Genomic DNA, 16804 nt, shown 5'->3' on the forward strand with positions numbered 1-16804 from the left:
TTGCAAGGACACGCCCCTGACGAGTGGCGTTAGTGCAGGTCTCGGGCTCTCCGAAATCTCATTGGTGATCGCAGTGCATTCCTGAGGAGGGGGATCACCATAATCCACTACTTAATTCTGATTGGTTATCAAGGCACCAACATTTTTTTTACCTCTTACACCCACGTATTATAGCGCTTTGTGAGCTTTATATTATGAATTTGTTACATTAACGACATTTATATACTTTTATCTCACACAGGTGATTATCAGTTTTCATTTATAATCTTGAGTTTAGACCATTAATTAGGCACATTTATTAGCCTATTTTTTCTTTTTATATTGCCTGTACTATCATTTTTTAATCATTTTTCTAATTATTTTGTTATCTACTTATTTTATTGTTTTTGTATGGTGCAATAATTTTAGCCATGGTTGCCGTTTATTAACTAGCGGATCTATATTGACTTGTTTAGTCATAGACCATTGTTTCATCATTTGTTTAGGATGAGTAGAGCGTGATTTATTGTTCACCTTATGCCTGAGACCTAACATTTTATTCCTACTGCAGAATAATCTTTACATTCATTTATGATTCTCACTCAATGACATCATCTACAATCTACTTCTATTTTCACATCTCCCAGGTCTACGTAACTGGACGGCTCCGTTGGTCACTTTTCGCGACCATTGTGTCGCATAAACAAACAAACTCGCATAAACAAACAAAAAACAAAGTTTTTGTTATCTATTTTTTATTTTTTTATTTTTTATTTTTATGTTTTTAGTAGGAGAGTTTGTCTTGAGTTTGTTTGAGTTTGAAAGTTTTGTTTTAAATTGGTTAAGCGAAGAGAGTGTTTTAAGATCATCATTTAAAAATGTATTCCATAATTTAGGTCCTCGAGTTGTAATTGAGTATTTAGTGGCTGAATAATAGGTTTTGGATTGACTAAAGTTATTTTTTGAGAACCTTGTGTTGTATACATGGTTTATTTTTTTAAATATTGAGTAAAATGAAGGCAGTGCTGTTTTTTTATCAAGTTTAAACATAAATATAAGAATTTGATAAAGATTTATTTTGAAAACATTTAATATATTGAGTTTACTAAAAAGTATTTTTGTATGGGAGAGTCGACCTTCATTTGTATTAATTCTAATAGTATGTTTTTGTTTGCAGAAAAGTTTATTAAAAACTGTTTAGCTTTATACAGTATACCAATATTTTTTGAAATTTTTTTCTCAACTACGTTTATATGTTCTCTCCAATTAATATTTTCATCTAGAACTACGTCCAAGAATTTTAACGATATTTCCCTTTTTATTAAATTATTATCAATAAAAAGATTCGGTTGTTTCCATGGAGTATGTTTTTTTAGAAGCATGATGGAAAAATGTGTATTTAGTTTTATTAATGTTTAGGGATAGTTTATTGGATTTAAACCATTGGCTTAGTTTATCAAGTTCTTTGTTAAAAATAAAATATTAATATCTTCATTGGAATAAAACAAGTTAGTATCATGGGCAAATAAAATTGAGTTTAAGATACTAGAAAAAGTATTTAAATCATTAATATAAACTAAAAATAAGAGGGTTCCTAGTATTGAACCTGGGGAACACCGGATGTGATAGTCATATTATCTGTTTTTCCACCTTCGTATGAAATATATTGCTTCCTGTTAAACAAGTAACTTTTAAACCAAGCCAAGTTTGAATTTGTAATACCGTAGATTTCGAGTTTGGATAAAAGGATTATATAATCAACTGTATCAAAGGCTTTGCTTAGATCTTTAAAAACATCTTGTATACTTTTTTTCATTAAACCCTTTAAATAAATTTTGTACAAGATGTAAGATTGCGTGATCGGTAGAATGACCAGATTTAAAACCAAATTATTTATTGTACAAAATTTTTTTTTGCTTAGGAAGGAATAGAGTCTATTATACATAACTTGTTCTAGAATTTTTGAAAAACATGTAAGAATTGAGATCGGCCTATAATTAGTAACGTTATAAGAATCACCTGATTTTAAAGATTAGGACAGCTCTAGCAATTTTTAATTTTCCGGAAAAACTCCCTCTTTTAAATGTAAATTGAATATATACAAGAGTGGGATTATAATGATAAATATTTATAATGAGTTTTATTAAATTTATAATGATACTACTACTTATTTTTTTGGGCTTGATTAAATCAACCGTGACTAATAAATCTTCTTCAGTATGTTTTTCATTAGACATAATATTAGTGTTATTAGAAACCAAGTATGCATTAAAGCTGGTTTGTGAGGATTCAATTTTTGATGCTAATGAAGGACCAACATTTTAAAAAAATTCATTGAGTGTTTCAGCCACTAGTTGTTTCTTTAAAACGTAGTTATTATTAAATTTGAGTAATTTTGGAATAGTATTTCTGTCAGAAGTATTTTTACCAATGACTTCCTTAATAATACGCCAAATACTTTGAGGATCATTCGAGAGCTCTTTTAAATGACCTGAATAATACCATTTTTTTTGATTTTTTTACAATTAAATCAAAGAGGCATTTGTAGTTTTTATAATTAGCTTCATTACGAATGTTTTTTTTTTTTAAAGAAGTTTGTTATCTAGTCGTTGTTTTTTTTTAAAGATTTAAGAATACCCTTAGTAATCCAAGGCCGTTGCAACGCTAAACTTGTATTTTTTATAACGGTTTTTATTTTATATTTGAATAATATGGCTGATAATTGCCGAATGGTATGAAACTTTAAGTTCCATTATAAAGTTGTATTTTTTCATTTAAATTATTTTAATATTATTTGATCTACTTTTTTTAAAAAAGATATTGATCACTTTTAAACAGACAAGAGTTGTATTTCCAGCAGTATACAACATTTATCAATAAATATATGTATATATATATACATATATTTATATATATATATAAATATATATATATATATATATATATATATATATATATATATATAAATATAAATATATATATGTATGTATATATATATATATATATATATATATATATATATATATATATATATATATATATATATATATATATATATATATATATATATTTGAGCATTTACAACAAAACTATGAGAAAATCTGTATCTTAACCAATGTTGACATTTGCAGACCATATAATGCTTTATCTTTTTGGCACAACCATTCACCTTTCTCATCAGTTTTGTCAAAAAATTGGTTTAAATTTTGATTTCCAGGTTTTCAACTAGAGTTTTCAACTAGTTTTATCAAGTTTTTTCAATATATTTTCTGTTTTTTATTCTGCTGCCAATTTTCCTTGTAGAATTAGAATACTCGACTTTCTCCATAATAGTTCAGTTTCTTTTGCCACAATTACAACTCTCTCCTTTATGCTATTCACATTTTATGACAAACTTTATCAATGATATGCTGCTAATTAATTAATGATATGCTGTTCTGTTGGCGTCATATTCATTTCACCAATACTCTTAACAACAGTAGTACACGTCCTTCAAGTCTTGACTTTTTCAAACCCACTAAATTTGATTCCTAAACTTTCTTATTCTTGGCTGAAGCAAGACCATTTCTGTATGTTTATTACGTAATTTATAATTTATAAACATAAATATATATATATATATATTTTTTTTTTTTATGCATGATTTATTGGCTTTTTTAGCGCCAATAAATCATGCATATCAATGCTATGTGGATGTATCTATAAATCCACATATATATAAAAATCAAATATATAAAAAATATATATTTAAAATTTTATAGCGTTTTGTAGAACTGTTTGATTTTTATAATTTTTCTACTATAAAAAATACTGTGTTGAAAGGTTTTCTAATGATATATAATGTAGTATTTGATCAACTTGAAAGGTTTAGCCCACGTACCAAACATCTATTACTAGTAACATACTTAGAGTTTAACAATATTGTTATTCACGTTGTGTTCAGTTTACATTTTTGAATAAAATAAATAATTATTTATTTAATAACTGTATTATTTGCTAAATATCAATTAGAAAAAATTATTTACTTTTTTAAAAAGGTAAAATATTTAAAAAAATATTAAGAAATAGTGTAAAAAATTAGATTAAGAATTATTAAGGAAAATGTTTATCTTCTAACAATACTCAAATATAATTTAAATATCCAAACAAATAAATATTTTTAGAAATTTTTGAAAGGAGTACCAAAATCTCCCTTCCGAAACTACCCTTCCTTACCCTATATATTTGTATTTATAAGGTAGATATATTTTTGGTTATAAGTATATATGGGTGTGTTGCTTCTTAATGTTATATTTGAAATGTTTGATTTGTATTTTTATTTGTATTGGAAAACTGTATTTTATATTTGAAATATATGGTTATATTTTTATTGTATTGTTAAAGGGTTCTTAGTGACAAAATCCAACGATCCTCTTTGATTTTCCTATATCTTTTATATTATGTACAAAGGTATAATTTCAGAATATGTTGTAGTAAGAAAAAAAAAAAGATTGTTTCTTTTCCCAACTTCCAATATGACGGAAATGCAACCGGTGCCTATTTACTAAAATAATACAAGTTACTACTATAAACAAAATTACTAATAAAAAAAAACCTTTTAAAATAACTAAATTTTCAATATATTATAATTTTAATTAATAACTTTACAATAAAAATCTGAAATCATTCATTGCTTCGTTAAATTGAAGAATTAGACAATTGGATAACTGGCTTTCGTTGCAATTCCACATTGATTAGACATGTTTCTTGACATTTTAATATAACCTTGATCTCCCCAAGTTGTGTCCCAACTGTAAAGTAACAAAATTTAATTTAAAAAAGTGTGTATTATATTCTTGAATGTTGATTAATTAAAAACTATTCATAAGTGTTTAGTTTCTAAAGTCTATGATTTAGGTCAATCAAAAGCAAATAAGACTTATTATTGTAATAAGTAACAAAAAAAATAACCAAGCTTAACTAACAATTTATAATTTTAAAGTATTTAATACCTGTTTTTTACAAGCCAAAAATCGCGACCTTCTTCAGTACCATAACCAACAACTAAAACAGCATGGTCAAGATTCTCTAGACCATTGCCACAAGTTGGTTCGTAATACACACCAGACTGATAACTCATGAAAGAACTTTTTGTAGCATCTATGGCAACAGATACTGGTCCAACTGTAGCAACAGCTACTTTAAGTGCATTCTCATCTCCAGAGGGTATGTCAACAAAACCTGTATCAGATGCTACATTGTATTGCTGATTGTAATAACAGTACCCTAGAGCCTAGAAAAAAAGACTTCGTTACTCATTAAAATATTTTATTTTTTTAATTATAGTTATTAAGGTTATTAAGCTTTGAAATGAATTTTATTTGTTTAAAACTCACCCTTGCGTAGTATGGATACCCAACTTCACTATCAATACCTTTATTATCTCTAATGTACGTAAACGCATTATCCATCCATCCACCATTACAAGCTTCGTTACCATAAGATTGTGTACAGTCAACCAAGTTTTGCTCACTTATTTCTTGAAGAACGCCTGTTTTTCGAAATGTTTGTCCTTCTAACGCTCCAGTCTAAATAGTTATTTCATGATGATGATAACTACACCTATCACATCATTAATGTAATAAAAAATAACTTACAGAACTGAATGCCCAACAGGATCCACACTGCCCTTGATTTTTAACCCGAGTAACGTAGCCCTCAGTTCTCCAATCTACAGAATCTGGTATAACAACATTACTTGGTGAAAGAAATATAGAACCTTTAGTGACATTTCTCTTTGAAAGTTTAAAACATCCTCCATACATCTTTCTAAATTCTTCATGAGACTAAAGGTTAGAAAACAGATTGAAATAAATTATTTTATAAGTAAAGTTTTAAAGGTATTTAAAATTTTTTTATTCATGTTAATTATGCTTATTTTAAATAAGTTAGAATTATTTTTTTTTTAATTTTCACGGTTATAAAATAGATCTTAGATGCGTATTAATCCAACATTGATAAATACAATATATAACAATAGTGAAACAAAAATGAAAGAAAAAAAAATAAAATAAAGTGTTTCAACTTACCCCGCACCGGGGCAAGTTGCACCAGTTAACGGGTTAAGTTGCAACACAATACTTTAAAAGCACAAGCCTTGCAAAGTTCACAGAAAATTTTAATAATCTGTAATTTCTATATGGCAACAAAAATTTTATAATAACAATATAGGAAACTATTGTCATTGAGCTGCAATTCTTTTATTATGTGAAACTTCACATATACCTGACAAGTTTAAACAGATAATTACATTCAAAGACTTCATAGACTGAAGAAATTAAATAACGAGGATTATTACCCCGTAGACATCATGGTCACTCTTATCAATGTATATAATTATTTACACCTAACAAATCTAATATTTTTTAGCTTTTTGTGTTTGAAAAAGATATTTTTAACTAACCATTATTTTATTATGGGCTTTTTCTTCGTTTAAAGTAAAACTCAAAAAAACTTTGATGATGAAAATTAGAATTATTAAGAACTTTTGAAAATTTAGTTTATTACTTTAAGTTTTTTATAGCTGACGTGTTATAAATATACCCAGCACACACATACGTTGATAAAATGTTAGAACTATGTTGTGCGTTGCGTTGGCCCAACATCGACCGCCAACGTTGATTTTATATCATTTTGGTTACAAACACGAGGTCGCCAATAACCAAAAAACAACGTATTTTAAGTGGGCATTGCGTAAAATTTTACCTAGCTATATCTAATAATAAAAAAAATTGAAATAATATATAAACACCATTCTTTAAAAGGCATTGTTGCAAATTACTCCTGTTGCAAATAGACCCGGTTTTCCCTACTCTATATTTAATACAAACAAAGAAAAAAGAAAAAAGAATGAATAATGCTATATAATGCTTACCATGTCAGAAAACTGGTTTATTCCTTTCTTAAAAGAATGCTTTTTAGAGTTATGTCTTTCAACCTCTTTAAGGTTATTTTTCCAATTCAGGTAACTTGGAGTCTCTTCAAAATTACTTTTGTAAGTTTTTCCAAACTTTGCTTTATATTCTCTCCATTCGGGATCATTAAGTAATTTTTGAAATCCCAAAGCATGAGAGCCAAGAATGAATCCAAACAAAAAAACTAGTTTCATTTTACTTAAACTTCTCAAACATTTATTTAAAAAAATTATGAGCTAAATGTTGTTTATATTTTTATATATGAATGCTACAATATACTATATTAAAAATAGATTTTTTTAAAATGTAAAATAAAATTTGATGAAAAAAATAAACGAATAAATAAAAAAGGAAAAAAGACTCTGAAATTTTGTTTATAGCTTTTTTTCTTTCGACTGTTCTTTCCAACTGTTCATCAATATCTGTTCATTTGTCATTGTTAAGTCCTAAGTTTTTAAAACATCACATGATAATCTTGTTTGTAAATAATCTAACTTGTTTTCAAATATTAATGATATCCAACTTGTTTGTAAATATTTATTAATATGCTAATACATGTTGATTGAATTTATCTATTGACGAAAACAATTTGTGACGTAATTTTATATAACACTACATACTCTTAGGTGAAATAAAAGATTTGAACTCTGAGGTGGAGTATTTCACCTATACGAAAAGATTGGAACTCTGAGGTGGAGTATTTCACCTATACGAAAAGATTGAAACTCTGAGGTGGAGTATTTCACCTATACGAAAAGTTAACATAATTACACTAACAAAATTGTATAAATGCGTGGATTTTCTTTTTGTGCAATAAAACGTATACTTAAGGAGACAAAATATTAACGGTACATAAAAATAACCTCGTTGGTTTTTTTATCTCCGTAGGTATATGTTTTTTCATAAACATATCCATGTAAGTGAATCTACAGATGTATGCACACACACAAACATATACACCCACAATCTCACACACATATATATAATATTATTTTTCTTATCTTGTTTTATTTTATTAACGTTGTGAGTTTAAAATAAATAAAAATCTTGAATAACAAAAAAAACGAAGATTTTTAGCAAGTTCTATTATATAGAATAAATTTTTTTATACAAATCACAACGTTATAATATATAAAATGAATAACAATATATAAAAAACATTTAAATATATATACATAAAGCCACTTGGACACACATTTAAAATCACATATATTATGAGACATTTTTATTCTTTGTATCTCAAATTAACATAGTCAAAAATAAATGTAATTGAAAATGTTTATTGAGCTAATTAAAATGTCAAGAAATTTTCACTTTACTTAATATTGGGTAACTTGGGCCGTACCAAAGAACATGTGTTTGTGTGTGTGTGCCTCAGAAAAATATGTGTTTTTGTGTGTGTGCCTGCCTGCGTGCGCGTGAATGTGTCTGAAGAGCCTCCCTCTTTTCAAAATTATAATATGTATATGCTAGTTGCCACATATGTACATTGAGAATTCGAGTTGGAACTCAGCTAACTTTGAAAGATTTTAAAAGTTATTGCAAAGTCACAAATGCCAACTTTGAATTATAAGTTTTCTTTTGAGTTCTTTAAATTGCAATTTGAATTGTACTTATCTAGTACTAAATAGTTGTGTTGTCCAAATTTAATTTGAATATAAAATTCTAAAATGGCCTACACAAGTCTAAAAACGTAATTGAAAACCAGATAAGGTTATATGTTTAAAACATGACGGAATACTTAATGACGATATTTTAAAAAATAACAAAAAAAAGTACACAATAATAAAAATAATAAATATTAAACTTTTATGTGCTTTCCAAAACCCATTTTAAAATGCAACTATATAAATCAGCTTTTACTATAATTTGTTATTAACTTAAACAATAATTAGTGCTTAAGTTAATAACAAATTATAGTAAAAGTGCGATTGCCACAGAAGCTAAAGATCTGTCGTTCAACACCACTTCTGGGCAAGTTTTATGACATCGGTAAGGAAAGAGGCGCGAACTTCTTTTCAAATGCTCTTCTACGGTGCTCTGTGATAAGACCGTTAGGACTTCTTGGGGCACCTAAAATAAAAAATAAAAATAAAAAAAATATATAGTATTATAAAAATAAAATGTAAAACTAGTTTCCTGAATAATTTAAAACGTTTAAATTTTTGTTTTTTAAATGCAAAAATTTTACTATTAAAAAAAGTTTTTATTTGTTTTTAACTTAAATTATGATTAAATAATTAAATTTTAACTTAAACCTGATGCCTAATTTTTTATTATTTCATACTTACTAAATATAAATTTTCAACTTGAAGTTTTTTATTTGAACATATTGAACTTTTTTTAAATAAAGTTATTTCTTTAACAAAGTGCCGTTAATTAATTTACTATTAAGTTTATATATATATATAAAATATATATATATATATATATAAAATATATATATATGTATATATAAAATATATATATATATATATATATATATATATATATATATATATATATATATATATATATATATATATATATATATATATTATTTATTAAGTATGTGTGTATTACTTACTGATATAGAATTAAAACAATTATTTTATGTAATTGTTTTATTATCAATAAGACTTTAGAGCCATGTAGCGTGTCTCAATTGTCTCAAACAGTTTCAATGATGTAGGGTGTCTCAAACAGTTTAAATAAAGTTGTCTTTAAAAAAGATAAGTTAAATTGGTTGTCGTATGCTGGTTGATTGGAAAGTATTGTTGTAGACTTGAATAAGTGAGATGAAAAAATGATGATCTGAGATGAATGATTTAAATAAAATCTAAATCTGAAATTTAAAAAATCATCAAATCAAGTCCTGTCGGAAAGCATTTAATTTCGGGGATAATATATTGTTTTAATTGTTGAAAATGATAAATAGTTTGTTTGAAAAAGTCTCAAAAACATGTGCGAAGTGCTAAACCAAATAATAATACTATTGGTAATAAATCTCGATCCTGAAAGTCACGTGATTCAGTTGTTTAAATTCCAAAATACTAAATTAATACTACAATAAGCAACATTAAACAGCAGACTGTAAAATGACATGATAAGTATCTGATATAAGAAGTATTTTTAGTGATTTTGTATACAGATTTTTATGTTCATTATTTTCGAGTGGTTCAGATTGATCTTACTTAGATCTACCATCAGGAAATAGATTCTTGTTGATCTGAATCCTGATATGGCATTTGTTAGTGTAGCGGTACGCAACAATGCTTCAGAAAGTAATAGTGGAAATTGCAGTTTTAACAGTGATTTTCCAAGAAAGTTTCTTCGGAAATTATCAATGGAAATATTCGAGTAAGTTTTTAATGATTTTGAACGCTTTTGTTCAGAGGTTCAAGATTTTGCCTACAATATGCTGGTAGACAAAGCGTATGGATGTTTAACTTTTCGGCTTCCTCTATAACAGCAATATCCAAATGACTACGATGTCCGTCGAAAATCAACAAAGTTTTTCCTGGTAATTGGTGCTTGTTAAAATGACGCAAAAAAGTACAAAATTCTTCCTTAGTAATATATCCTTATGGAGTCGTGCGAAAAATACTTCCAGGTCGCAAATTATCTCCGAACTCATTTTTCGAATTTTTTCCTATATACAAAATTATAGGTGAAATCCAATTGGTTCCAGTAGCATTTGTACATGCAACTACAGTAAAAGGCTTTCCTCTATCAGTATGAGTTGCAGTGATACACGCTTTTCTCCTTTTTTTGCCATTACTACATGAGTGCCAGTCATTTTTAATTGCAATCCAGACTCATCGACGTTGTAAATCAATTCAGGATGGTGTGCCAAATTTAGTTTTTCTTAGACTTTGTCGACAAGATTGTAAAAGTTTTGAATAGTTTTAGCATTAAATCGCATTAGCCTACCATAACTCAAACTTTCACATTTCCTAGGAGCAACATCAGGATGGCGCCTGAGAAATCCTGCAAGCCAATCTTTGCCTGAAATTATTTATTTCATTAGTATAGTTATTTTAATTTTAATATTTCATTTGTATTTCAAATATATAGACAAAACTGATTTTGATTAATTTTTTTAAATTCGAATATAAAATAAAAATAAAAAACTATTAAAATAAGTACCAGCAATTTCATTCTTGAAACGATGTGGCAGATTTTTTTGAATACATATTTCAAGTGCATTATTCGGGAATAATGCACTTTCGACCTAGTTTACGTTTTGGTAATCAATCCTTTCTCGTTAACCAGTCTCTGAGAGTTCTTAAAGGAATGTTAGGATCTGCCGCTGGATTTCCAGTTCAAGAGCAAAAACATTAATTTACAAGCTTCGAGTGCAATTAGGGGTCGTCCATAAAGTACGTACGCTCATAGGGGGAGGGGGGGGTCTTCAAAAAGCGTACGAAAGCGTATGGGAGGGGGGGGGGGAGGGTTCAATTTAAAAGTACGTACTTCGATTTTCTAATTTATCACAATTAACCAGCTAATCAATAGAAAAGTTACATTCTGACTAAAGATTCTAGTTTGCCAACATAAAAAGATGTATGGTATATGAAGTAGAGGGTATAGTTTTCCTCTATGCACACACATGTATGGGCGCCCTCAGAATTTTTTGATGTTCCAGATAGGACACTTTCACACATCGTGCAAATTCATAACTTAAGTTTGTTTATACCTATGCCAAATGAGGAGGCCTAGCAAAATATCGGGATGGCGGAGGCCTGTGAACAAAAAGCCTTAAAACACTTACCCTCCCGACCCCCAAAATGAGAGGGGTGTAAATTTTGCATGGTTATAACTTTTGGATTTGGAAAAAAATTTGGATGGCCTCCGTTGATGGGACGGAGTCACCCCAAAAAAAACGTGTCAATGGCGTCTCAAAGACCGCTAGGTTTTGCTAAAATAAAAAGCTTCTTAAAATAGCAAAAGGGCACAAAATTTGCTGTTGCTCCCTCCCACTGGGTTTTACCCTTTGTTTTCAATATTACTGATCTCACCTTAGACTCGTTTTTTACTTACTAAAGAGGGGTGCCTGAAAAAAACGTCCACCTTAAGTATAGTTTATTTACATTTGATTCGTTAAAAAAACAATAAAAGTCTTCCGAGATTTCACTGAGAATCGAACCTGGATCTCCGTCGGCTATTGCCGCCGCATAAACCTTTCGCCCAAATACACGCCTACAAATGTAAATTTTAAATTTATATAAATTGTTATTTGCATTTATACTTAAAGACGTTTTTAAAATGCGTAAGCGAAGAGCTTTGGGTAGTATAAAGTATCTAAGGTACCCTCCGTCTTTTTTTTTTTTAATTAAAATTTTTAATCAAGAAAAAAAAAAAAAAGGAGGGATGGGGGGGATATTTGAGGGGGCGAGGGGTATTTGAGAAACGTACGTACTTTTAAGGGGGGGTGGGGACATAAAAGTACGCATGGCAACAGGGGGGAGGGGGGGTCAAATTTCAAAATTTTTGGCGTACGTACTTTATGGACGACCCCTTACACATATACACAAAATCTCAATATCGAAAATCAAAATAAATATGTGGCGTTGTTAGCCCATTCCAGTCTAACGATATTGACCAGATATCAATCTTTTATGTAAAACGGGTTTTTTTGTTTACATTGTGAACATTGCTTACTTTCAAAAATCAAATAATGTATCGGGCACATAAATAAACAAAAATAAAAATAAAACAATAAATAAATAAAACATTGTTTTGAGCAAGTATAAAAAGAAACTTTTTTGATCAATGATAAAAAAAGAATGGTCTAAAATCACGCTCTCTACTCTGTATAGAATAATTGCGAATAACTCAAAACCACAATAAAATGGGCGAAAGTTCAAAAAAAAACGATGTTTTATTACTAAAAAATGATTTATCTTAACGGGTGATGCGGAAGTTATCGGACATAATAAAAACGACAATAACTTATTTATAAATAAAAAAACAAACTACTATTATTTTTTCTTTTAATAAAAAAATATTATTTTTTATATGAAAAAACACCACCATCTGCAATTGATCTCAATTTTGCTCTGACGCCTTTCATATGCGACTGTAAAAAGTTTAAATCAATTTCTTGTAGTTTTAGTTTAATGCGTTCAATCAAAACTTGCTCTGTTGAAGCTTGCCAATCTCCCTCGTAAACCTTCTGTGCCAAATGTCCCCAAAAATTTTCAATTGGTCGTGCTTGAGGCACATTTGGGGGATTGGATTCTTTATCAACGTAATAGACATATTGGTCCATCCAATTTAGAGAATCTTTAGAATAATGAGAACTTGCTAAATCTGGCCAAAATAAATAGTTAAAATCTCCATGATACTTGTGAATAAATGGAAGAAGTCGTTTTTCTAAACATTCATTAATATAGATTGATGAACTAATCGCTACAGCCTTGGAAGTGCGAAACAATGGCTCGAACATACCACAGTCAGATATGGCTATCCCCATTAATAATTTTTTTGGGAATTTATCTTTTCCTATAAAACGAACACTTTCTGGGCATGTCTTTTTGTTGTTTGTGTAGTATCCAGAATTTCCAGGCATGTTGTCCTCTGCAAAATAAAAGTATTTTTCGTCATCGATGACTACCCAGTGGACACACGACGTTATTTCAACGTTGATTTACGGTTGATTTTTAGTCGCGACGTCATATAACCAAAAATCAACATTTTATCAACGTTGAAAATTCGTTGAAAACAATCAACTTAACGCGACGTCGAATCAACGTTAATTCAATGTCTATATTATGAGTTCCACCCGTTCGTTTTGCATTTTGAGAACTCAAATACGCATGCGCGACTTTACGAATCATTGATTAGGCCATCTAATGCCATTTCATAAGGTTTTGAGTTTGTCAATTTAACGATACCACATTGCTTAATTTGCGAACCATTAGTGATAAATATTAAAAAGATCTTTTTTTTATTTCATCAGTGTGTATTGCATGAAGAATTTGCTTGAATCTGTTTTAGAGTTTGTTTAAGTAAGTAGTTTTTTAGAGTTTGATTAAATTGTTTTACTATGTATGTTAGTATATTTGACTATACTAATTTTATATTATATAAATATAATATATATATTATCAATGTTATTTATATATATATATATATATATATATATATATATATATATATATATATATATATATATATATATATATATATATATGTATGTATATATATATATATATATATACATGTATATATATATATATATATATACATATATATATATATATATATATATATATATATATATATATATATATATATATATATATATATATATATATATATATATACAAGTGGAAGTTTTTAGAATAAAATAGCTAAATTAAAATAACATAAAACACACTATTTAATTATATAGTGCGTGATTCTTCACCATTTAGTAAACTAGGCATCGATGTTCATTTTTACCCCGTTGTTCATAGTCACCCCTTTTCACGGTATATATTGTATATGTATATTTATTTATATATTGATATATTCATATAATATATGGTATATTTATATATATATATATATATATATATGATATTATTATATATAACATATGATATATACATAAAATATATGATATGTTAATAATATATCATATAGACTATAATAATCTACTATATTATAGTATTTTTATTATTGTTATTATTATTTTTATATTTTTTTTAAATTTGGGAAGAGCGGAAGGAAAAAAGTGATTCTTACGCCAACACATACGTCACTTTTAATTTCTTTTGACTTTCGTCCAACATTTGCGAGTTGTCAGAAAGTTCAAACCATTAATTTAATTACAAATTAATCGTTTTTTAAAAAAGCCGCAAAAACGCAAATTTAATTCACCAGAATGTTTTTTAAAACATTCTGAATGTTTTTAACACTATAAACAATGTTTTTATTTTTATTTTTTTTATTAAATTGTTTTTATTTTTGTTTTTTTTAATAAAATGTTTTTATTTTTATTTTTTTTTACTGTAAATCATGCACGGAGTGCTGCTACATCGACTAGCTTATAGCCTGACTCGCTAGGGAGTGCTGCTGTATCGACTGATAAATAGCCTGACTCGCAACGGAGTGCTGCTACATCTACTATCTTTTAGCCTGACTCGCAAGGGAGTGCTGCTACATCGACTGAGGGTTTGGTTGGGGCAGGCAGTCTATCAATTAATAAAAAAAAAAATCCGGTCTTGCATTTTAACTTTTACTTTTTGTCAACAAAATATGGAAGAAAACTTTCAGACAACATATAAGTGTATTTATACATACTATAAAAGTGCCTTCTGTTGTTTAGGGAAATGGCTACCCGGTTAAAGCGATGGAGACGGAATAATGTTTTGGTTAATGAGCTTCTTAGTAGTGACATTGATATTGATTGCTCAGCTTCATTAAATGAAGATGTCTGTAGCAGCAGCAATTGTGAGGCTACTGCAATAGTAGATTCTGAATATAATTCAGACTCTATCTTACAGGATAAAATTTAAAACTAAAAAATAAAAAGCAACTCAGATGAAAGCAAATTAAGAGGGAAAATAAGGGGGAGGAGGGGATACTCCGGACTTTTTCCGCAAACAATTTTTCGGATTTTTCAAATTTGACCTGGATGATCTATTATATATATGTATAATTTTTATTAAAAATGACCTATTTCTACAAAAAAAAAAGTCATTGAATTTTTGAAATTTTAAAATCATTCGGAATTCCGCGGTATACGCGGTGCCATTGGGCTACCTAACCTGATATTGTGTCAATAATGTATACTTAACCTGATATTGTATCAATGTATTTATAAAAATAATAACTTTTTGTTGTAGGTTGATGACCAATGGTTTACAATCAAAGTTCAACATGGCTGGCGGCAAGGGTAAAGAGAAATTTAATGGCAAAAACATTTGTTGTTGTGGTTGTTGTTGGTAAGTCATGAGTAATGTTATCTGTTATTGAAAAACACAATTTGATGCTTTGGTGCTGCTTTAATTTCAAGTTCTTGCTGTACTTGTTGCAAATTACTCAAGCAATACCTTTTTTTATAGAGAGCGTCATGCTTAGTAAAACGACTGCTACGGTTGCTGAAGTCAGAACAGATATCATGAGCTTGTTGAAATATGCACCCGACAGATCCAATGGTGGCGGTCGGTGCGTAAATGACGATTCGAATATGTTAATATAAAATGTATATATAAAATGGTAACATTCTATCTATTTCTTATATAAACTCCCTTAAAATAATTTTTTGAACATGAAATACACTACTTTTAGCGCAAAATATTGCTTTTTTGTTGTCTTATTTTCTCGCAATCCAAGTCGAGACAATTTAACATGTTAACGATGGCAATTTAACATGGCTGCAGCCTATTGGATATAAGTTATACCCAATAGGCTGTATAATTTTTATCAAATGACCAAAATTTAACGTTGAAATTAGGTTGTTTGAACGTTGTTCTAACGTCTTATCGACAATATATCAACCATATATGGTTGATATATTGTCGATAAGACGTTAAAACAACGTAATTTCAACGTTGAACTTTTAATTTTCATTTTATCGAAGTTGAAATATGGATGATTTGTAGTCGATAAGACGTTAGAACAACGCTGAAACAACGTTTTCATCGACGTTGTTTCAACGTCGTGGTTTTCAACGTCGGATTTTGTTTCCAATTCCACCAAATTTCAACGTTGTTTCAACATTGCATTTCGTCGGTTTGCGACGTTGTTTTAACGTTATTTCAACGTCATTGTGCCTACTGGGTAGAAGCGATTTTGTGTTATAGAGTTGGTTAACTAGTTTCCTGCTTCTTTTCTTTACCTTTAGTGGTTGTTCTATAGTGTATTTTGGAATCTTTTCACGTTTTCTATATTTAATATTC

General features: G+C 28.4%; 1 protein-coding gene across 1 annotated transcript; it reads right to left on the minus strand.

Annotated features, from left to right (window-relative positions):
* Positions 1–4574: 4574 nt before the first annotated feature.
* Positions 4575–7217, minus strand: LOC100207321 (procathepsin L). Its single transcript, XM_065794052.1, has 5 exons — positions 6893–7217; positions 5616–5804; positions 5355–5546; positions 4971–5251; positions 4575–4769 (listed from the first exon to the last, which is right to left on the minus strand). The coding sequence occupies exons 1-5, from the start codon at positions 7124–7126 to the stop codon at positions 4670–4672; spliced, it is 996 nt and encodes a 331-aa protein (XP_065650124.1). The 5' UTR covers positions 7127–7217; the 3' UTR covers positions 4575–4669.
* Positions 7218–16804: the final 9587 nt, after the last annotated feature.

This window comes from Hydra vulgaris, chromosome 03, assembly GCF_038396675.1.
Source record: "Hydra vulgaris chromosome 03, alternate assembly HydraT2T_AEP".
Taxonomy (NCBI): domain Eukaryota; kingdom Metazoa; phylum Cnidaria; class Hydrozoa; order Anthoathecata; family Hydridae; genus Hydra; species Hydra vulgaris.